The sequence below is a fragment of the Aspergillus puulaauensis genome, chromosome 1, assembly GCF_016861865.1.
Source record: "Aspergillus puulaauensis MK2 DNA, chromosome 1, nearly complete sequence".
In the NCBI taxonomy this organism is placed as follows: Eukaryota; Fungi; Ascomycota; class Eurotiomycetes; order Eurotiales; family Aspergillaceae; genus Aspergillus; species Aspergillus puulaauensis.
In genome coordinates, this window is record NC_054857.1 from 1,658,753 (window position 1) to 1,681,099 (window position 22,347).

General features: G+C 51.0%; 10 protein-coding genes and 1 non-coding gene across 11 annotated transcripts; 5 read left to right on the forward strand and 6 right to left on the reverse strand.

Moving 5' to 3' along the window:
* Positions 1 to 2,845: 2,845 nt before the first annotated feature.
* MTO1 (tRNA modification protein MTO1) lies at positions 2,846 to 4,979 on the reverse strand (the record flags this gene model as incomplete). The annotated part of the gene is made up of 2 exons (XM_041703752.1): positions 2,846 to 4,814; positions 4,873 to 4,979. 2 exons carry the CDS (start codon positions 4,977 to 4,979, stop codon positions 2,846 to 2,848), a joined length of 2,076 nt encoding a protein of 691 aa, XP_041550070.1.
* Positions 4,980 to 5,483: 504 nt separating this feature from the next.
* Positions 5,484 to 6,189, forward strand: ADI1 (acireductone dioxygenase (Ni2+-requiring); the record flags this gene model as incomplete). The annotated part of the gene is made up of 3 exons (XM_041703763.1): positions 5,484 to 5,513; positions 5,591 to 5,962; positions 6,055 to 6,189. 3 exons carry the CDS (start codon positions 5,484 to 5,486, stop codon positions 6,187 to 6,189), a joined length of 537 nt encoding a protein of 178 aa, XP_041550071.1.
* A 164-nt stretch (positions 6,190 to 6,353) lies between these two features.
* mmm1 (ERMES complex subunit MMM1) lies at positions 6,354 to 7,907 on the reverse strand (the record flags this gene model as incomplete). The annotated part of the gene is made up of 3 exons (XM_041703774.1): positions 6,354 to 7,743; positions 7,796 to 7,829; positions 7,892 to 7,907. The coding sequence occupies 3 exons, from the start codon at positions 7,905 to 7,907 to the stop codon at positions 6,354 to 6,356; spliced, it is 1,440 nt and encodes a 479-aa protein (XP_041550072.1).
* Positions 7,908 to 8,313: 406 nt separating this feature from the next.
* On the forward strand, positions 8,314 to 9,264 carry APUU_10708S (DUF1183 domain protein; the record flags this gene model as incomplete). The annotated part of the gene is made up of 1 exon (XM_041703785.1): positions 8,314 to 9,264. One exon carries the CDS (start codon positions 8,314 to 8,316, stop codon positions 9,262 to 9,264), a length of 951 nt encoding a protein of 316 aa, XP_041550073.1.
* A 294-nt stretch (positions 9,265 to 9,558) lies between these two features.
* BDP1 (transcription factor TFIIIB subunit BDP1) lies at positions 9,559 to 11,317 on the reverse strand (the record flags this gene model as incomplete). Its single annotated transcript, XM_041703796.1, has 2 exons — positions 9,559 to 11,237; positions 11,290 to 11,317. The coding sequence occupies 2 exons, from the start codon at positions 11,315 to 11,317 to the stop codon at positions 9,559 to 9,561; spliced, it is 1,707 nt and encodes a 568-aa protein (XP_041550074.1).
* Positions 11,318 to 11,623: 306 nt separating this feature from the next.
* Positions 11,624 to 14,136, forward strand: BRE1 (E3 ubiquitin-protein ligase BRE1; the record flags this gene model as incomplete). Its single annotated transcript, XM_041703807.1, has 6 exons — positions 11,624 to 11,812; positions 11,916 to 12,059; positions 12,122 to 12,173; positions 12,230 to 12,777; positions 12,830 to 13,903; positions 13,963 to 14,136. 6 exons carry the CDS (start codon positions 11,624 to 11,626, stop codon positions 14,134 to 14,136), a joined length of 2,181 nt encoding a protein of 726 aa, XP_041550075.1.
* Positions 14,137 to 14,973: 837 nt separating this feature from the next.
* APUU_t10006S lies at positions 14,974 to 15,059 on the forward strand. Its single transcript has one exon. It is a non-coding gene; the product is annotated as a tRNA-Thr (tRNA).
* Positions 15,060 to 15,533: 474 nt separating this feature from the next.
* APUU_10710A (urease accessory protein UreF) lies at positions 15,534 to 16,527 on the reverse strand (the record flags this gene model as incomplete). Its single annotated transcript, XM_041703819.1, has 2 exons — positions 15,534 to 16,291; positions 16,371 to 16,527. 2 exons carry the CDS (start codon positions 16,525 to 16,527, stop codon positions 15,534 to 15,536), a joined length of 915 nt encoding a protein of 304 aa, XP_041550076.1.
* Positions 16,528 to 16,882: 355 nt separating this feature from the next.
* APUU_10711S (protein kinase COQ8) lies at positions 16,883 to 19,272 on the forward strand (the record flags this gene model as incomplete). The annotated part of the gene is made up of 3 exons (XM_041703830.1): positions 16,883 to 17,791; positions 17,846 to 18,131; positions 18,182 to 19,272. 3 exons carry the CDS (start codon positions 16,883 to 16,885, stop codon positions 19,270 to 19,272), a joined length of 2,286 nt encoding a protein of 761 aa, XP_041550077.1.
* Positions 19,273 to 19,714: 442 nt separating this feature from the next.
* Positions 19,715 to 21,193, reverse strand: APUU_10712A (alpha-mannosyltransferase; the record flags this gene model as incomplete). The annotated part of the gene is made up of 1 exon (XM_041703841.1): positions 19,715 to 21,193. The coding sequence occupies one exon, from the start codon at positions 21,191 to 21,193 to the stop codon at positions 19,715 to 19,717; it is 1,479 nt and encodes a 492-aa protein (XP_041550078.1).
* Positions 21,194 to 21,734: 541 nt separating this feature from the next.
* Positions 21,735 to 22,277, reverse strand: APUU_10713A (uncharacterized protein; the record flags this gene model as incomplete). Its single annotated transcript, XM_041703852.1, has 2 exons — positions 21,735 to 22,046; positions 22,101 to 22,277. 2 exons carry the CDS (start codon positions 22,275 to 22,277, stop codon positions 21,735 to 21,737), a joined length of 489 nt encoding a protein of 162 aa, XP_041550079.1.
* Between the last annotated feature and the right edge of the window lie 70 nt (positions 22,278 to 22,347).

The following is a 22,347-nucleotide window of genomic DNA, read 5'->3' on the forward strand; positions in this document are numbered from 1 at the left end:
CCCCGTCAGGCTTGATCGTTTCATGCAGGGCACAGGTCGTTTGCGTCTCTCAATGCAGGTGGCTGATTCGAGAAGGAGGAACCCAGCAGGAGGATTGTGATGCAGTTTCAAAGATCAAGTCCCTGGCAAAAAGATAGAAAGAACCCTGGCCTCCAGGGTATTAATTCCTGGCCGATTGGACGGCTGCAATTAATTTTGTATCGGCGGATTCCCATTGGAGTGCTGGGGCATTATTGGCAGCTGAGGATGAACAGTGAAACAGAAAAGGCTGGGGGACGCTGAAGACGCGGCGGCTTGGCAAAAGCGGCGCGCTCTTGTGCACAGTGCAGCAGCCAGCAAGAGCGAGGACCGCAGCTTCGTGCTCCTGATAGGTTTCCAACTACGCGAGCCTGCATGAGCTCCTCTTCCTGCGCTTCTCCACACGCTCGTTTCTTTTGTCGCTCTTCAGATTCATGGTCTGGCCTCTGGAGTCCCGACCCAGATCACCATGGGAGTCACCACTTTCGTGTCCACTGCCCACTGCCACGCCCACTAACCAGCGCTCGGTTTGATCTGCATCCTCTGAACGAGAAGGTGGTCCCCATCAATGATCTGTCTCGGAAGTTATCCACCCCCCAGCGAATCATTTGGGTTGAGATAGTCTGACATGATGCTCGTTGCGTATTTCGCAGCCATCTCCCCTTCTGGTGACCGGCTGGATGCTGCCGCTACCAATAGTCTTCTCCCTTTTGCTGACGATTAGGCTAAGCATTCATGCGGGGGCACAAAAGTGCCATCTCGTCGTGGAGGCTGTGGTGTAGCAGCGCTTCCTCCCAAGCCGAACTAGTCTCTGTCTCGACTACCTAGTGCTGAGCACAGATCCCCACAGCTTCCAACGAGAGGCAGGATGCATGTTAGACTGCCAGAGTGTAAGGACTGGAGGACTGGGGAGGGTCAGTCGTGCGACTCTACTCAGAGTCGCCTCTGCTACTGTTACTTTAGTGATCATCCCCATGCGAGACAATCGCTCTGTCTGTCCCATCAGCCTTCTGGCTTCTCGGATGAACTCCTCCAGCGAGGCAACCAACCCGAGCTTACCCCACACTGAACTGTCAGAGGCAGTATTCGTACTAGACGATCGTCTCATCTGCAAAGGTACGGGACAGGATTCCCACCTCTCAGGTGAGCCAGAGCGCCTGCCGGCCTTGCCCCCGCTGTGACACCGTTGGGATTGAACCGCTTCCATGTGAATAGTAACAATCCTGCCTGCACGAGGCGTGCCGTCCGGAATCACTTCCTTTAGCAGCAATTTCCAGGATATCAGAACGAGATAGGGCTCCTCTCCGGCTGAACCTGAGAAGCCATGATGAACTACCGCCGTCGATCAAGGTTGCAAGATCTCTAACAAAAGTCAATTAGATTTATTTCGAACCTCAGTTTCGCAGGTACCTCACAGGCTCTGAATCGCAACAATCAGCATATCCGGGCATGTGGTTACCCGAGTATTTATTGACCGCTCAACCGGGAGGCTGCTTGGTTGTAGTAAAAAACCAATATCATCCAAGACCCGGATGGCTTACTTGAATCTTACTAAATCAATTAACTACGTAGTTAGTCAATATTACAGGTGTTGATCACAGTCCTGGACAAATTAGAAGCTACATCCCAATCACCAATCCAATAGCCATCTCCTGGGTCAATTCTCCCAGAACTGTTACTCGGCCTGCAGACTCGTTGAGTAATGGGAGCAGGAGCCTGCCAATAGTGAGAGACGACTCTCCAGTCAATGACCATGTAGGGAGGAAGATTGCGGCCATGTGATAAAAGGGGTTCTCCATCTTGATACACCACTCCGTCGTCATACGTGCAACTCCAGATAACAGACAAATCCCTTGCATGAGAGTCGCTTTTCCGTGGATCTATACGGATTCACTCCCTACGACTTCACTTCGCAGCTCCGAAATGGCTGACACCCGAGCTGCAGTGGTGTCCTGGCACCTCTACCTTTCCCGGCGATATCCATTCCTCCAAGGACAGCTCTAATCCCTCAATCGATTCAAGCGGCCAAGTCCCAACCCCCCCTTCCTCAATAGCCACAAATTGGTCTTTTCTTTTCTTTTCTTGTTTTTTTTTTTTTTTCTCTCTAAAAAAAAGCAGAGTCTGGAGGCAAGTATCCGTTTGCCGATGAAGCATCTCCACCCAACAACAAAGAAAAGGCCAGGCAAAAACAAAAGTCAACACTCAACACCCGACAACTGAAACAAGCCTCCTTCGCGCGGCATGCAAGTCTCGCAACGCACAGCTTCTGCCTGCCTACGCAGTGTGCACTTTTGTTTACCTCCCATGACGTAGGGTGTAGCACGCAGCTATGTCTTAGCGGCCAATGGCCACTCTTGGTGACGAATTTCCGCCGCCGTGGAGGTGCACAGGATTGTGTAACCAGTTTTCCCGGTTTTTTGCTGATGGCTCAGGGGGGAGGGGAGGGGAGCGTTTGTTGATGTTCCTGGTGGTGCGTGTTGAGGTATATGGGCGGTAGTTTGGATGTAGTTGTCCGGGTGGGATGGATGGGTGAGGGGCTACTAAGTACAAGCTTGGTGGGAGATTGTGACTGTATTTGCTTACTGTGACTGGCGTAGCTCGGTAATAGTAGATAATGTACATGAGAAGTCTGAAGTCAGTAATAATGAGTATGTCTAGATGATATACAACAAGAAGGAAATAGGAAATGCTGTCTATATAACTCCAAACTGCCGTCATTGCGCCTTGTCGCTGAATCCAATGTCAAAGATTATGGTGAATGGTTAATGCGTTTCATATCGTACACTCTACGGCTGGGCCTCGCAATTGAATGAGTAGCGCTCTTTTTTTAGGTCGAGATATCATCGGGTGTCTTCTCCAGGTCCGACGTCTCCGTGAGGACCTCTCTGGTTAGGTTCCCGTTTTTCCGGAGGTGAAGGAGAAGTAGCAGAACGCCGGCTGGAGTCACGCCTTCGATTCGCCGGGCCATGCCGATGTTAGCGGGCCGAACTCGCTCCAGAGCCTGTCTTTCTTCCGCGCTGATCCCATGGACAACGCTATAGTCTAGGCCGGGTGGGAGGAGGACGTTTTCGTCCTGCTGCGACTTGAGCGCCGCTCGCTGTTGTCTCATCACGTAGGGAGCATATCGGCCCTCAACAGCGACTCGCGAACGGATTTCAGGGGCGAATGACGAGGCTGTGTATGTGATGCCCGATGGGGCCTCTATATGCGGGATCAATTCATCGAGGTCGGTCTGGTCGCTGCAGAGGAGGTCCAGACCAGACCGGATGGTGCCGTCAAGCCGAACTTTGAGACCTTTCCTGCTCCAAGCCGTTGCTGATAGTTTGGTGTTGGATAGAAGAGTGTGTAATTCGTTGATCTGGGCTTCCGTGTCGCTGAACTGGCGCCACCTCTTTTCCTTCACAATGCCCGCCTGGTGTGCCAGGCGGGTAAGACGTAGGTCTGCGTTGTCAGCTCGTGCTGACATTCGGAACTCGCTACGTGCGGTGAACATGCGGTATGGCTCTGATACACCTTTGGTGATGAGATCGTCGATCATGATTCCGATATAGCCGTCGGAGCGCGTGAGCGAAAGAGGCTTTCGTCCCTGGGCAGACAAACCAGCGTTGGCACCCGCAATTATCCCCTGTCCAGTGGCTTCTTCGTAGCCTGTTGTGCCGTTGATCTGTCCAGCGAGATAGAGTCCGCTGATCAATTTTGTCTCAAGCGTTGGCCACAAATTGCGAGGGTCGATGTAGTCGTATTCCACACCGTAGCCTGGCTGGAGCATATGGACATTTTCCAGTCCACGAATCGTCCTCAACAACTCAAACTGAGCCTCCTCGGGAATAGTCATAGAAATTCCGTTGGGATAGATGACCTCGTTCGGGGCGAAGCCTTCCGGCTCCAACCAAATCAGATGCTGCAGCTTTTCCTTAAAACGGATGACCTTGGACTCCAAAGAAGGGCAGTATCTCGGGCCTTTCACGGTCTCGCGAATGTGCACTGATTTATCCAGATTGGCGCGGACGACATCATGCGAGTCGTTGTTGGTATGTGTCAACCAGCAAGTAAGTTGGGCTTCGTCATCCACCTGAACCCGATCATTGAGATATGAAAATGGCAGCGGCGGTGAATCTCCCTTCTGAACTTCCAGCGCCGAGAAATCTATTGTCTTCTTATCCAATCGAGGAGGCGTTCCTGTCTTCAACCGACCTAGCTGGAACCCAGCTTCCCGAAGCGATTTGCTCAAGCCGAATGTCGCGGCTTCACCAATACGGCCAGACGGGAAGACTTTCAGCCCGATATGAATTTCACCTCCTAGAAAAGTCCCTGTCGTAATCACCACTCGATTGGTCGGGATCACCTCGCCTGATTCCAATCGAACCCCAACAATCTTGCCAGCCGGCGCAGCAGGACCAGCCGCAATGTCATCCTTCGAAACCACAATATCCGCAACCTTGCCCTCCAAGATACTCAACCCTTCGGTCGAGAGAAGTTCTTCACGCATGTAGTTCTTATATAGATCCCGGTCAATCTGCGCCCGAGGACCCCATACGGCTTGGCCCTTGGATCGGTTGAGGACTTTGAACATGATTCCAGCCTTGTCAACAATCCGACCCGCAACTCCATCCATAGCATCCACCTCCCGAATCATTGTGCCCTTCCCGATTCCTCCAAAACTCGGATTACACGAGCATACTCCGATGTTGGAAAGTGAGGGTGTGATTAACGCCGTACGAGCGCCTGAGCGAGCCGCCGCAGCACATGCCTCAGACCCGGCATGGCCACCTCCAATAACGACCACATCGTAGGGCCTACCGATAAAAAAGGAGTCAGCAAGTTAATCAATCGATTCCGAGTAATATCCCATACCGCGTAGAATCAGCAACCGAAGCCAAACCGCGAAATCCACCTATTTTCCGTGACCGAAGGTTAATTCCCCATCGGAAAATTGCCCCTGAACGTGCTCGGAAAGCCATTATGGCACAAAGTTCGATGGCAGGCACTTCCAGCTCTGCTTGAGGAACTAAAATCTCCTAAGTTTATCTCTAAAATTTGGCTGACTTATCGCATCACGTGTATTAATGCCACGGCGGTGAGCAGCTTATTATGACATAGGCACACGCCTTTTGATCCACTCTTCTACAGGCGATCGAGCCTTATTCAATCTACAGGTACAGAGTAGCCAAATCCTAATCATTGCAATCAAAGACCGCAAGAGCGTTCTCCTCAAGTAGGTACCGAGTGCACGTAGTCTCGAGCTGAGGGTCAATCCTATCCTCCAGCTTGTCCATCAGCGGGCCTCGCCCAACAGATTTTCGTCAATCGCTGCGCCATCATCGACCAATTGCGGGGCAGCATTTTCTCACCCCGCGGTCCATCGGCGGTTTTTAAAGCTGATGCCATCCTGCGATTTTCTCCCTACAACCAAGAACACTCTTCTCCACTAAGCTCGTCCTCTAATACTTCAATTATTACTCAAAATGAAGGCCTACTGGTACGACAACAAGCCGGTACGTTATAACCCCATAAACACCGCAGTACCTATTCCAGACTACTTGGACACTAAAAACACCTACGATGTATACAGGGCGACCAGCGCGAACCCCATGATTCGGGCCGCCCGGTCTCAGAGGATTACCTCGCTTCCCTCGGCGTCGTCTATCATCATCTCCCGGATATCGCAGGCGTCGATGCGCTTGCTAAAGAACGCGGCTACAAGAACCGCGACGAGGTCGTCGTTGCGCCCGCCACCATGGGCGAGGCCTACGAGTCCAAGGTGAAGATGTTCTTCGCTGAGCATCTCCACGAGGATGAGGAGATCCGGTACATCCGTGATGGCGAGGGATACTTTGATGTCCGTGGGAAGGAGGACGAGTGGGTGCGCATTAGGCTGGTGAAGGATGACTTGATCATCCTCCCCGCAGGCATCTACCACCGGTTCACGACGGATGATAAGAATGTATGTTCCTTCATTCACCTTTTTTTCCATTACTTTATTTTACTTTGTTCTATATCTGGGCTTTCGGCCATGCTGACGCAGATGTGGTACAGTACATCAAGGCGATGCGTCTCTTCCAGGAGGAGCCTAAGTGGACTCCTCTGAACCGTGGGCCAGGACTCGATGGCAATCAGCATCGTAAGGCGTATGTTGAGAGCTACAGCGCCCCTTCTGTTGCTGCCAATTAGGAAGCAGGTTTTATCTGGATCGTTTAATGGTGCCTAAACCACGCAGTCGATTGAGCAACTGTAAATCATGACATAATGAATATGGATCTATATTTCTTATTATTATTTCACGTACTCAAAATAGTTATTCCGTGATTTATATGGTATACATAGCATTCATAACTTCAATTAGGGCCTGACATATCGGGCATGGACCCAGGCATGTGGTAGTCATCGCCCAAGCTCCGCTCTCGGGTTAAACTCGGACTGCGAGCACCACCAGTTTCAACTTGGTAACTACTCGTTCGGGATATAACATCGAAAGGTATCGGCGGCCGTGGGCCTAACCCTCGAAACCGAATTGCTTCCGGCTCATGATCACCATCGTCGCTCCGAAGTGGTCCGCCCAGATCGACTGACATTGCTGATCGAGAGGCTGTATTAGAGCCAGTCTCAGAGTCGTCGCCCGTTCGCACGCCTGTCCTACCCATGCGCGGCCAAAGATCCGGGAGCCCCACAACTTGCACTCGGGGTTCGACAACCCTCTCTTCGAACCAGGCGTGGACCCGTGCTTCTACCAACTGCGCAACCTTGGGCACGTCCTGGAGTCTACTACGGGAGCCAATCAGGGACCGCACGGACAGGTCCAGTCGATAGTCGGGTAAGAAAGAGAACGCAACATTGCTCTTTGGTGAAGAGTTCGGCGGAACGTCACCGCCTTGTGCATCAGTCGGCTGTTTCCCGGTACGGTTATCCCCTTGTTGTGCCTCTGCTGTTGGGGGCGACGGCATGGGAGAAGGTGTATGAAGTGGCGGAGTGGATGCAGGAACAAGTGAGATGCAGAGTGTGCCCGAAAACCGAACAACAGATACCGACAGGGCGACAGGTAGGATTGCGGAGCACGGTTTAGGGTAATTGAGAACCAATGATGTTTCCACGGCAATAGAGAGGTTATCATCACTCATATCTACGTCCATCAAAGCCTGGAGCCTGCCACCGTCGGACATTGGGTCGTCAACAGCAATGATGCGGCAGTTGCTGAATATCGGGAACTCCTCTCCAAGTGAAATATCCGTGACTGCGATCTTATCAATGAAAGACGGCTTCTTCTCCGGGTTATTCAAAGCTGCATTCAACGAATGTAGGATGGAGGATGTCCGAGAGTCTTTCAGGGAATACGCCGTCTGCCTATACTGCGCGATTGTCTGTGCAATCAAAACGTTGAACCAGTCCAAAGACTCGGGTTGATGGGAGGAATGATGTATCCGGTGTCTGCCATGTTTCGACGACGGGTTGGGCGGGATCGCACTATAGTATGTTTTCCGCAGGATCGATCGCGTATTGGTTGCGGACGACGGGACTGGACGAAGGACATTGGACGTAGAGGGTTTCTCTCTTAACGATCTAGGAGGCGCATCTTGGGAGAATATCGAATTAGAGCGTCGATGGGTCGAAGCCCGAAGGCCACGGGATGGCGGCGGCGGTGCTTCGCCGAAAATAAAGAATTTTATGAAGGCACCAATCAGCAGCACCACGGAGAGCTGACCCAGGAGGAACCCTTGCGTAAAGGACAAGCTGCGAATCTAAATTAGCAAGTTATCGGAACAACGAGAAGAGGTGGACGAACGAGGACTGGGCCGGTACAGTAGTCATGACTTCACCTAGAGAGTTCGTCAGTGAGGGAACCCATGAGCAGGGTCCAACCATGGGGGGAAGGGTGTACCTTGCTGAAAAGCCATTGTCAGCCGCTGTAGAATGTCACCGTGTGCCCATGACTCGTCCTCGTACTCAGTAGGTGAATGAAGCCTGGCGGCGAGAGGGGATCTCAATAAACGAGGTACGTAGGAGTTTGGCGGGAGTGACGCCAAGTCGGAGGTGCAATCGGAGCTCGGTAAAATACCTGGTAGCTCAGTGACGATCATCAGAACAACTTACAGCTTACAACGTCGCAGGCGCCAATAAAGCTCGCATTTTGCCCTTTTCACGACGTTTGATAATGGATCCGGCTTGATGAACCTGTGGCCTACTTGATTAGGCAGCAAACAACACCCGACAGAAATAAGAACCTCTTTTCTACCCCGCAGTCTCTTTCTCTCACGTATACGGAGTAGTTAGTACTCATCTCAGCATTACCAACCCACAACCATGCGATCAGCAACACCCCTACAGCTCTTGCTGCCTCTTCTCTGTCTCCTCCCCACGTCGCTCTCTACAGGCAACTCGCAGCGAAGTCCACCGGGCAAGAATGCTATCCTCCTCTCCCAGGTCCACTCTCTTACGCTGCGAGGTGGTCGACTCACCAGCTCCCGTCGCGTATCGCCCGTCCCGCAACTAAAATGTGTCGGTCCTTCGAAGCGCATATGCAACATGTACGAACTAGATGCTATGAGGTGTACAAATGATGGCTACGGTTACGATGAAGAGGACGTCCAGTGGACCTGCACCGCGTCGCTCCCTGGCGAATTCAAGCTTGGTTCGACAGATGTGATGTGCGAGGGCTATCGCAACTCAGACGACCCGTGGGTTCTGAAGGGAAGCTGCGGGGTGGAATATCGACTGCTTCTGACCGAGCAGGGAGAGCAGAAATTTGGACATGGCTCTTTCGACGAAAACAACTGGTGGCGAAGTCAAAAGCCGGGGACAAGGTTTAACGATTCTAACTCACTCCTGAATTCTTTGGGTAACCTGCTCTTCTGGGGCATCTTTCTCGGGGTTTTCCTCTGGATCGTCTTTGCGATGCTATGGGAATGCTTTGGTGGGGAAAGAAACCCGCCGCGACCCGGCCGCCGCTGGGGCTGGGGTGGTGGTGGTGGTGGTGATGGAGGACCGTATCCTGGTGATCCTCCTCCACCGTATAATAGCAGCGATTCTTACAGCCCTATGTCTGGACAAGGTTGGAGACCGGGATTCTGGACGGGAGCTATGACCGGTGGTGGGATTGGGTATGGTCTGGGAAGGAGAAACGACCGCTACGATTCGCCATATGGGGGAGGGCGCAGGCGTGGTTATGGTTCACGAGAAGGGAGTTCGTCTTCCTCATCCCGTTTCTCAGCGCCATCGTCGAGCACTGGCTTTGGCTCTACGAGCCGCAGGTGATTGGCCTGCTATGCTTTCGACCTTCTACTTGGACAATAAACTTGGATTGTCTGTTGGGCGCACTGCACAATTACTTCAGCTCACCACTGGATATAATGAATAGCTTTGAGACTATGCACCAACAGAATGCGGTTTGTAAGTTGAATTTCATTGACTGGATAATCATCTTGGTCATATCCACGAGTATTCGTGATTCAATCATTTGTTAACATCAGAAACGCCGGAAAGCACCTAACCGCCCTAGTGATATATAGTTGCCCTGAAACCCCAGTTCGCCACATTATAAATGATCAATCAATCGTCTATTGAGCCCAAAATCTCTTCGGTTCCGCCTCCTAGATCTCGCGCGCTCTGTTTCTTATTGCGTTTGCCCTTAATGGATGTTTTATCAGACCCAGGAGCGCTGCTGCCCGCGAGACCATCTGGATTTCGAAGCAGATCCTCTTGAGCCTTTTTATCCTTTTCATACTGTTCTTCGATGTGTCTTTTCTCCTCATCTAACTCTTGCTGAATTATTCGAGGATCATCGTACACCGTGTTGGTCATTTCCGAATAGGTGTTGATATCGATGGTTTCCCGGGGTCCAAGAAGCGTCTCTTTGATTCTTTGGGGATCCCGGCGCTCTTCGTTATTGAATTTCAACTTAATTTGTCGCCGAGACCGACCAGGAAACATCTTGCTGATCACCATGAAGTCGGTTCCAAACATACGGAGACCGCGATAGAACAAGTCTGTCATGTCTTCGTCCCAGGATTCTGTTTTGGAACGTTTCCCATACGTAGCCTGATTGATCTTTCTGGTGAGTGAGTTCTCAACAACGTCCTCCAAGTCATCCCCATTTCTTTCTGCGTCTGCATGACGATCGACTTGCAGAGAAGCAGTATCCAATACGATCTCCCCATTTACAATCCGCATAACGGGACCAGCTTGTGATTTCTTATTGGGCGTACTCGTATCCTCATCCTCCGGGGGGGATTTGTCATTCGGAGTTTGCTTCACCGGTGTCTCGGCTTGACGGTCTTCCTCTTGTTGAGCCTTCTTTCGCTCGGATTCTGCTAATTCGTGAGCGCGAAGCTCTGTTTCACGTTTAGATCGTTTTCCTGTCCGCATATCTTTGCACAGATCTGACATTTTGACGACCGACGGCGCAATTTCTATCTGCTCAGCGCCCTCGGGGGTGGGCTCGCGCTTGCGGGTTCGCCGCTTCCTTTCCTTCTTTTGGGCCTTCCCAGCATCGTCACTTGTAGACCTGCTCGCTCTCCGGCCTCCCGTCTTAGTTGCGCCCCCACTCTGTCGTGTCGCATTCAGCACTTCGGATTCATCACGGCTTTGCGTGTGTTCTCTAATAGCAGTCGCCTGCGTCGCTGGGGGTGTGGCAAGCTGAGAGGTTTCTTCTATTGATTGCCCTAACGCTGTTACTGGTGTAGGTTCGATTGTGGTCCTTGGACGTTTTGGGGGCCGGGCTTCGACTGCGACTTCATCGTGGTCGGGGATAGTGAAAACCGCAGATGCTTCCTCACCCGCGCCCACATTTGCACCAGTTATCTCAACGTGCCGGTCTGGCGCCTGCGCTACGGGTTCAGGAATCACCGTGGTGCTTGGTGAAGGTGAAGGCTGTGGAGCGACTGGCGCATCGTTCGTTGGTCGGATTATCGGAACAGCGACAGATGCCTTGCGCTTAGGACTAGTGGTCGGGATAGCAGTTACAGGTTGATCGGTGGGCGCATGTTCAACGATCGGCGCAACAGATGATGACGCAGCAACCGTTGGTTCAGATGGGACGGTCGGTTCGACGGTTGAAGAAGAGGCCGGAGGTTCGGGAGTTGCTGTCTCGCTCGTAGTCGCAGGAGGATGGGAAGCCGACGCCTGAGACGCAACACTCGCGCGCCTCGAGGGCGCTGACGGCGCTCGAGGAGGGGCTGGAGCGGCACGTCGGACGGGCGCCTTGGGAGCAAACTTTTTGCCCGACTTGTCTGGTAAGATTTAGCAATATTCAGATACGGAAAGGATATGGAAAGCACATACTAATGGCAGAACTCGAAAAAGACTTCATTCTTAGCGGGGAGTCATCACAAAAGCCGATCACCGTCGCTGTTGTTATAGTTTACTTTGACTCACCTGCAGAAGTCTCGACGAACTTCCGGGGAAAGTGGGCATGGTCACGTGGGAGGCTAACCTTGAAGCCGAAAATCCTCCTGGCTTCCTTTAAGTCTTGCTTATCTCAACCACTCCAACTGTCTCCCTCACTACCCCTTCTACGAATCTTCCCACCGTTGGATCCTGTTGCAGTCTCTGCTACCGGCCAGTCGCTGCTCAGTGGTCACGGCTTCACTCCTCCATATGACTACAGTAGCCACTGATGCCGGCCGCCGAACCATCCCCCGTCGCACCTCCCGAGCCCGGTTTTGTCAAGATGGAAGACCGGAAGCGAGCTGCCACATATGATAACAATGAATCGGCGCCTCCGCTGAAAAAACAGGCCACCTCGGTCAATGGTGGCAATAAACCCCATCCAGATGCTGATATGCCCTGGAAAGATGATCTCGAGGTAAGTCACTGATCTTTCAACGTGGGGTGAAGCTTCGCAGGGGTCGCACGAAAATTGATCGTTGGCCAGTTCACTGACTGAGACCTTTTTTTCCACTCAACAGCGATTTCAGAAGGACGCGATCTGGCGTCAAATGCAGGAATACAAACGTGACAAGGTATCCCTGGAAGCGAAGTTAAAGGAAACGTCGAAGGCCACCGCCTACCATAACGACCATCTTCGTATAATCGACGCATGGTATAGCCAAGTGAGTAGAACCAACATCTCCAATTTTTGTTTATTTTCCTTTCGATAACTAATGCCCCTCAGTTGATTGACGAGATTAAACTCCTCTTTGGCAACTCCAACGAGGATAGCAAGGGTAAGTTCAATATTTTCCACCTACTTTTCTAGACAATACCATTAACAATCTCCTAGATCGCTCCTCCTTCCAAAGCTCGCTACAATTTGGTGATGTCGATAATTTTGAGAAACATCTGAAATCTCGCTCTGATGATATACGAGACATTATCTCTCGCCTCGTCGCCAAGTCCCCAACAGGCCCTCCCGAGGTTGTGGATTTACAGTCTCAACTTGCGCGGAAGTTAGTCGAAGAGAAAGCGACTCTTTCCGAGCTCAATAAAGCGTTATCCGAAAAGCAACAATTGGAAGAAAGCCTAGAAGAAGCCTCCTTACGGTACATGGTTGCCGAAAAGAAACTCGATCGTGCACGGAGTGTAACTGTCGCCAAATTAGAGAAGCAGTATATACTAGGTGCTCAGCGACCGGGTGGCGATAGTGCGTCTGGAAACCGTGAAGAGCCGCCAAGCACGAATGGTGCCACGCCTACCGGCGAACGCACGCCAGAATCGGATGAGTTTTACAGCAGGCTTTCTGCCGTGTCAGAAAAACAGAAAGAGCAGCTACAGAAACTGGAAGCCGAAAATTCCAATTTACTTGGCCAAATCACAGATATAAGTATTAAGGTATGCAATTTCATTCACTATACCTGACGTGGTACTAATACATACTTTTTAGAGGACGAAGCTTACCGACGACGATTATGCACATACAGACCTATTTAAGCAGTTAAGATCTCAATATGACGATGTTGTGAAACGGATAAACCACTTAGAGGCAACCAATGTACAACTCCGTGAAGAGGCAACGAAACTACGGTCGGAGCGGACGGCATACCGCAATCAAGTCGATGAAGAAACACAAAATGTTGTTGCCGAGAAGGAAGCGCAACTGGTGAAAGCCGAGAACGATTTGGCACGGATACGCAACACGCGTGATGAACTTCTGGCTGATCAACAGATGCGGAAGGCTGCATTAGAACAAGAGAAGACAGGAGCGCTCAAAATAAAGGAGCTCGCGGATGCTGGAAAGGCTCAAATCGCCGCCTTGGAATCAGAGGTGGAGCGGTTACGGATAGAAATTGGACAAGAGAAGGCAGAACAGGCAAATCTCAACGATATAACGATCGAGGAACTGCGTACAAAGCACAGCAATCTGGACCGCCAGTACTCTATGCTTAATGCTGAATTGGCGTCCATGCAAATTGCTTGCAAGAAATACTCGTCATTGGCATCTCAAAAGGTCACCGAGTTTAGTGCGCTGGAGGAGAAGATGGTACGTCTCGCCGCGGAGAAATCTAAGGCAGATCAGAAATATTTCGGTGCAATGAAGGGCAAGGAGGCTCGCGAAATGGAGGTCCGGACATTGCGCATGCAAAATGCCAAGAGCTCTGACATAGTATCTCAGCTGAAGGAGTCGGAAGCAACCACGCGGTCGCTCCTTGCCAATATGGAGAAGCAAGTCAGCGAGATCAGGGAAGCTTTGAATAGCATGGCCAACAAGTACCACTCGTCGCAGCAACAAGTTACAGAGAGCAATATTGCAATGGAAGGCTTGCGCGGGCAAATCACCGAACTCAAGGCGCTGTCAGTTTCAAAAGATTCAACCCTGGCTGCCACATCTAGCGCCTGTCGTCGTGCCGAGACTGAGGTTGAGGGGCTCAAGGCGACGCTTACTGATACGAAGAAGAGTTTGGACAACTGGAAAAACAAGAGCCTTGGGAACTCGTCGTCCGAGTATGAAATGCTGAGAGTAAGCGCTTCCAACCTGGGTTGTGACTTCTTGATTCATGTTTGCTAACTTGACTGCAGTCGCTCGCACTTTGTACGGTATGCCGCAGGAATTTCAAGAACACAGCTATAAAAACCTGCGGTCACGTTTTCTGCAAAGATTGCGTGGAAGAACGACTTACGTCTAGATCTCGAAAATGCCCGAATTGCAACCGCTCGTTTGGCAATAACGATTATATGCATATTACGCTGTGACCCCCGGTCCCATGATTTTGGTCATTTTTGCACATTTCCATTCGTGTATCATAGTTTTCTCCTTTTCTACCCCTCGTCCCACAGTTTTCTCATACTTCATTTTATTATTTCTCTTTGCGTTTACCATCTTGATTTTCTACGGAAAAGGCTCATGGTGTGGTGTTTTGTCTACGGTTTAGCAGGATAGGTACTCCGGGGCTGGCGTTTCACTTTTGTTACTTGATATCGGACTCCCTGGTCTTCGGGTTTCTTTTCCTCTAACTTCTTTTCTTCCTTTTTTTTTTATTTTTTCTCCCTCTGTTGTTTCTATTCTTGGATACCCATGAAGTTCGGGTATCTAAAGCCACACATGGTTGTGTCGGTTGTAGGACTAGCAAGAGGCGTTTGAACCCATAAATCTGGGTAGCTTTTTTACCAAGGTCTGTCCAATAATCAGTAGTGCTCCCAGGAATGTCAACCCTTAGATGTGATGCGAAAATGTATTTCGGTGATAATTGGCCAACGCATTGGGCCGAGCAAAGGCAGTGCCCGGTGTAGAAAGTATGTGAGTGAACTTTGACATCCAGCAAGCAACCTATATATAACAGGGTTCAGTCAACCGAGTATATTACATGTAAAGAACATATATGTGAATTGACATTGACAGTCTGGATTGTGCTTTCTCCTATTAAATTTGGAGATTGAAGTCATACGGGTAGTGTCATCACCATTTTATCGGTGACAGACACACGCACTCCCTGTCTATATGTATCAAGGGCCGTTGGCGTTGAGAATAGACTCGGGGAAATCGAGACACAGAGTAACAAACCAAAACGAGGTGGACCTCATCGTCAATTGGCTCGCTTGGCCAAGTGGTAAGGCGCTTGACTTGTACACAACATCTCGCAATCAAGAGAGCGCTGGTTCGATTCCGGCAGTGAGCATCTTTTTTGCTTTTCGCGACATTTTCTTTTCCATACATTTTCTTTTCCACTATACATTTTCTTTTCCACACATCTGCATTCGTTACATAGCGCAAGGTACAAGGTACATCACCCCTCCCGAGTAGATATATCGTCTTGATTTGCGAACTATATCCTGCTTTGACTGGGATACTTAGGAGAATGTCACCAGAGTAGTGAGGCCGATAGACAGAGATTCTTGAGTCATGTGTGGCGTATGCATTGGAAGGTTTCTAACTCAGTTGGAAAACAATGCGAGGTGACGGGCCAAAATCTGTAGCTCGGGTCGCATAGAACCGAGACTGTGCTTTTCCAAAAAAAAATTGATCCCCATTTTCACATAGACTGCTCCGTCTCCGATGTCTTCCAAATCTTGCGTGTGCGCTAAAGCCACTACGGGGTTATGCCAACATTACAATTAGTTGCTCTACAATGCGGCCGGATCATTGGAATATTTCATGAATTGAATATCCTGCTATAAAGAAGCTCATGGCGCCCAACCCAAAGATCCAGCGGCGGCACTACCTGGCCCGCATCTTCTACCGCAGTGTCCCAATCCCGGTCAATCCGTTCGGCAATCATGTCCTGCAAGTTCCTGCTAGCAAGCACGCTCTGCGCCTGGTATGGTCCCATCACCGACGCCCGAACCGCCGCACTGAGAACAGCTTTGGCATGGTTCAGCATAAATACATATGCCGTTTGACGCGCATCCATCCCCATAGCTAAGCATACAACACCCCATAACGGTGCAAAGTGGCCCTTGGGACCTAGCTCATCGTCCATCGAGCATTTGAGGGTCTCCGAAAAGGCCTCCACGGCCTTGATACCTTCCTGCAATCCAGAGTTCTGGGTTGCATTGTCGCTGCTACGAGACGCATATGCGGTTCGGAATGCCCGCTCCCATACACCTAATAATGCCCGCCCTTGCGCAATACTTGCTCGCTGGGCGACCGGGCATGGCGTGGAAGCGTCGAGGTCGTTATCTAATGTCTCAAGATCGGCAGGGTCGCGGTAGGCTGCTAGGACGTAGGGAAGCGAGAGACTACCCATTGATGCAAGGGACAGTCGTAGAAAGCGGTAAAACGATGCAACCGGTGTTGTGGAGCGTGGGAGTGGCTTGTTATGTGCTACGTATGATTCTAATCCGTTGGAGTAGGCGAAGGAACCCAGAGGGAGGGCAGAGTCTGATAAGAGGAGGAGGGCATGACTAGTTGCTGGGGAAAGCGTATCTGGTCAGTAAAATGCCATACAAGGAGATATGCCTGCAATGTTCGTCGGTAAAGGACGGCATACCGGCAGGTAGAGGAGGGATTGGAGACGATAAGGACTGCGACAGCGACTCGGAGTCATGCGGAGAGACCACTGCTAGCCGAGATCTTGCATTCTGTAGACGAGATTCGAGATCTGAGATCTCTTGCTTCAATTCTGGGACACCAGGCTCGAGTGTCATCGCTGAAGTTCTGGAAGACGGGGCATTGGCAAGAAGAAGAGCCTAAAAGGAGCTTGGAGGTTGAAAATTGGCAGACCCATCACGGTGGATATCTCCCACCTTTTCCTGATAAGGAATCGACTGATAAGGCCCGCGCGCCGGGGCTGCGGGACCGAAACCGGCGGCGTGGTTCTGCACTGTGCAGAGCGGTGTCGGGCGGCAGAATGCGGCCGGACAAAATAAGCTCAAGCGCCAAAACCATCCTCGAGACAAGGTACAACGAGGTAGGCGGAAACTCAACCATGCGAGTCCGGTGAATCACGGTCTGTCGAATTTTGGAGCTTTGTTTTTGGTTTATTATTGGCGCACTGAAGTCATGTCAGGCAAGCGTCTACTCGACGCTATCCAATTCTTGAATGTCGCTAAGTCAGTTGCGACGAAGCACCTCGCAGTGCGTCAACGGCAACTCGATGTATTTACTAGGACGTCTTCCCTCACGAAGGGTATTAAAAATCAGACGGATGGCTTAATTCTCACAGCCAAAGCAGCTGCGGCGCTTGCTAAACGTTTCGACGACACCCCTCCCTCTCAGTCGCAGACGACTTCCGCCAGCCCCTCCGAACCCTCCTCTCAGACGCAAAACGAACCTCATGTTGGGGTCAACATACCCGCATCAACTCCTGGCGCTGGTGGAAATACCGTGAAAGGTCAATTGGGTGTCAGTCCACAACAGGAGGAATTCTACCAGCCTTCGCGCGAGCCAGCCGCAGAGCCCGCTGGGACACCCCGGGTGAAAGTACCACAGGCGGCAAGTGATACGCAAGTTGGGTTAGATGAGAATATAAACGCCGAAGTTTATCAATCGCCCGTGAAAGCTTCACCTGCGAGGGACGCTGAATCAAATGCTGGGCCGGACCGGTTAAAAGTGAGCCCACAGCAGGAGGAATTCTACCATCCTACGCCAGAGCCCGGTGCTGGACGCACCGGATCGCCTAAAGTCGAGCTACCACGCGCTACGAATACCACACAGACTGGGTTGAATGAGGATATAAATGCGGAGACTTACCAGTCACCCGTGGCACAAGAGCAGGAGCTCCCGGAAGAAATGATGAAGGACATATTCCATAGCCCTAAAGTTGCCAGGACCCTCTCTCGGAAAGCAGCACCAGACCTGAGGTTTCGTCCTTTGGGCACAAGGGAGGGTGCTGCGGAGAAAGTTGATACACGCGGCACTGGCAACATTGAGCCGCCGACTGTGGAGGATATCGTTCCGTCGGATTCGAAGGTAAATTGTCACGTTTCACGAATTTGAAGTATGGGCACTCACTCTTTCACGCAGGTAGAGTCAGAAGTCATGGCAGAGCTCAAAAAAGAGAGAGATGCCTATCGTATGGTTGAATCACGGGTTCCGTCTTCCCGACTGGGACGACTCTGGCAGTATGGTGGCCTAGCAACTTCGATGGCTTTTGGAGCCGTCGGTGAGAGTTTTCGCAGAGTGACGGGGAACACAGAAGATGCCGCTGGGTCACTCATGTTCAGTGCAGGGAACATGGAGCGTCTCGTGGCTAAATTATCTAAAATGCGCGGCGCTGCTCTGAAGCTCGGTCAAATGATTAGTTTCCAAGGTACGTCGCAAAGCATTATCTCTTAGGTCGACTGCTTCTAACTACACCAGACTCGAAAATGCTCCCGGACTCGATTCAACAGGTTCTTCAAAGAGTTCAGGACCGCGCAGATTATATGCCAGCCTACCAGCGGGATAAGGTCCTCACGGACAACTTGGGACCTAACTGGCGGGACCTCTTCGAGTCCTTTGAGGAAGTCCCGATGGCAGCCGCTTCTATCGGTCAAGTGCACGGAGCCGTTCTTAAGAGTACGGGTCAACCAGTAGCCGTGAAGATCCAATACCCCGGTGTCGCTGACTCCATCGATTCGGACCTCAACAACCTTTCCATCCTTCTTACGGCGTCGCGCATCCTCCCTCGCGGTCTATACCTCGACAAAACTATTGCGAACGCACGAACAGAACTTGCCTGGGAATGCGACTACACCCGCGAAGCCGAATGCGGAAACCGCTTCCGCGAGCTCCTGAAGGACGACCCCATCTTCCACGTCCCCGAGATCATTCCCGAAGCCTCCGGCAAAAACGTCCTCACAATGGAGCGCCTCAACGGTATCGCCGTCACCAAGATCCAAAATTTCACACAAGACCAGCGTGACTGGATCGGAACCCAAATCCTCCGTCTGTGTCTCCGTGAAATCACCGAATTCAAATACATGCAGACAGACCCCAACTGGACAAATTTCCTCTACAACGCCTCGACCAACAATCTAGAGCTCCTCGATTTTGGTGCCTCAAGAGCCTACCCCTCCAGTTTTATCGACAAATATGTCCAAACCCTCCTCGCTGCTTCCCGATCAGATAGAGAGACATGCCACACCCTCTCCATCGAACTAGGCTACCTAACAGGCCACGAATCTCGCGCTATGGTCGATGCCCATGTATCGTCCATCCTCACCCTCGCGGAGCCATTTATGGACTCGTCACCTGATGTCTATGATTTCCAAGACCAGACAATCACGGACCGCGTACGGGATTTAATCCCTATTATGATAAGGGAGAGATTAGCGCCACCCCCTGAGGAGACATACAGTCTGCATAGGAAGCTGAGTGGGGCATTTTTGCTTTGCGCGAGGTTGGGCAGTAGAGTCCGTTGTAAGGAGTTGTTCAAGGATGCTACGGAGAAGGTAGACGGTAGTAAGTAGTACCTACCTGGCCTCGCCTTTGACGGCTTACCTAGGACCCGAATGCGGGGGAAAAGGATAAGGGTTGTACGGTTATGTGTATAGAAAGATCACCATCTTGTATATTAGTTGTAACACTACTCTAATGAATATATAAAACATTGTTCAAACCTTGGAGGTATAGTTCCAGATTGCTGGTGTCTCCCAGCCCTGAATATAGATTTTGGTCAAGACCTGCCATGAAGGTCGAGGAACGCTTCCTCGGAGTGTATAAGTTAGGGGAGTGTAACAATCGACTTTCAGTGGTGCCTGCCACCCACCACGTGGCTCCCATCGTTGTAGTATATAAGATATACCTCTGAACATAAGGACCTCTCAGCGGGTTTAGGGCTCACTCCCGCATGGGCCAGTACACCCACCCTGTATAGACTGAATATGATATGAAGGAGCATTCATCGGAGAATCAACCCTTCCCCTTCGCAAAAACCGCATTCCAATACTTCTTCACGCCCTTGCAAATCCTCTTTCTCTTCGTCCATGCCCGGAATTTATTCTCAAGCTCGCAAGCCGTCCACATAATCTCCGTCCAATAATGCCTTTCGATATCTGATCCAAAGTTCTCAATAACGCTTCGCGGCTTCATCCAGGCCCGCGAATAACTCCCATCATCAGCAAACGCAGGATTGACCTCGTGCGGTTGGAAAATTGTAGCCGGGTCGAATTTAGGGAAGTTGGCGTGAATGAAGAAGGGACGTGGCGTTTCGGACTTTCCTCTAAGGTCTTTGACAGCTGACCCACGGAGTGCATAATCTTCTGTAGGGTCAAATTGGACCATTGCAGAGCCCGCGAGGTGGCCCTTTGAGTTGTGGCCTATTGCTACGATGCCCGTTTTGACTTGGTAGTAGGGCTCGTTGACGGCTATGGCGGCTGCGACGAAGGTTTCCTTGTCGCCTTCGCCGGCGGCGCCTTGGGAAAGAAGGGGGTAGTAGTAGTTTGGACCCCAGAGATTATAGTAGGTACTGAGGAGAAGTGTTTTGGCATGGGTTCTCTTCGAGATAAGGATTTCGCCGGACTCGCTGGATTGTCGTGCTCGTTTTCCCGGGCTGGGCGCTGGCTGGGATGTGATCTCGTAGAAGTATGATGAGACTGTGGATGCCCAGAAATCGGGCCATGTAACCATGTTTCTTGATCTGAATGGTTCATTTGTGAATAAGGACTCCGGCTGTATAATCGGAAATGAGTCGGCGTCTAGAAAGAGGATCTCTTCAAAGGAGGAGAATAGCATGGCGAAGAGCTTGAACTGATAGCTTTCAATCTCCATAATCTTTGGGGCTGCATTGAAAATATGGGACAGCACAACACATTGTGCGTCCAGAGATGGAAGAACCACATCGCAGATGTATGGTTCGTATTCATCGTCGTTGGCTAGAAAGACTTCGACGGGTAGCTCTGAGCCCGTCCGTCTGAGCATTCGCAATGAGATGACCAACACAGGAAGATATGGCCCTCCAGCCGTGGAGATTATTCCCCTTGTATTTGGGATATAGTGTAAATGGGCCGAAACCATGCCCATAGAATCAACAAATCTGGCATGAGCGCTTTTCATTTCTTCGACTTCGTCCGGTAGCATGTCCAGCATCTCCGGCCGGTTGTTTGGATCTGATTCCTCAACTTTAATGGAAGGGGCGTCTCCCAACCTCAAAGGTGGATCGCATTTTGGCATGGATGAAATCAAGACTGGTTGGAATTGGTTCCAAAAACGAATATGACCCCCCAGTGTTGCTGGCTGGTATACCCTACTGTGGGCATTCTTCAAGGAAGTGCCCGGTAGGCTGGGAGATGAGCTTGAATAGCGTCCGGCCAGCGACCAGAGGTAAAACACTGCGAGAGCTGTTGCAAGCAACAACACGCGCACCCGTGCAACTGGTCGCCGAGGAACCATTGCGATCAAGGACCCGGCGCGGAGAGTTTGTCCTAACACTGACTGGCCAACACTTGCAGTTGGATTGTCGTGTTGACAGCCTGGTCGCAGACTCGATCAGCGTCAAGATTAACGCAAGTTCTCATTGACTTGGTACTTGGATTTCGGGAAAGCTTGCTTCTTTAGCGACAGACATTGATGGAAATGAGAAGACCATCCGAGCCAGACGGTGAGGTGATGGTCAAGCGATTGTGATGGAGTAGGTGAGCAACCTAGGACTGCAGTTGGTCGCAGGTGAACGCTAAAGAGTGCAGGGAGTCAGGACCATGTCCATATTAGACTTGGTTCCATGGAGATGGATTTAAGGATGTTTACCAGCTCAGTCCAGTGCTAGTAGTATACGTCATAATACTGTCCCAGCTCCACACCATCCAGGCCCTGGTTCTTCATTACCATTATTCATTATCTATTTTACTACTATAGAAGAGACGATTCTAGGGGTTTATATGATGTCCTTAAATTTCCGGATCAGCCCATGCGCTGGCGAGGGGTGAGATGCTATTCAGATCTCGGAATTCTGACTCTCTTCTTCCAATATCGTTTCAGACACCAATCCACTCTTTTTCAGGGGATTTGCGTCTACCCCCCAGCCCCAATTATCCAATAAGGCATTGCTTTCCCCAGGGCCGTTGGAGGGTTCGGACTTGACATCCTCGATTGCATGATGCCCCGGCCTAGGCTTGAGGCGGGCAACAGTCGTAGAACTTGAAACGCGACCCAATAATGCATCAATAGCCAAGGTCGTTATTGAGTACAAGAGCAAAGCCGCACCAGCACCAGCCAGTGAAGCTACCCCGAGGTAGATTAAGAGCGCCTGGTATTGTTAGACTTCAAGTCTCCTTGTTGGTTTCCTAGAGGATTCTCATACTTTGAGGCTGAGCACGATTTTTACTGGCAAGAGAACCAACCAGAGGCATAACGAGCCCAGGTATATGAAAGGTGAGGCCACAAGGCTTAGGAGAAAGTATGCGCAAAACGCTACATAGTAAACGGGGTATACCAGGATGATGGAGACGAACGTTGACAGAGCGGAGAGGAAGCCCATTGGTACAGGCCTAGCTCATGATCAGGAACCCTGGAAGCCGATATGGATGTCCGCCAATTCTTTGAGGGCT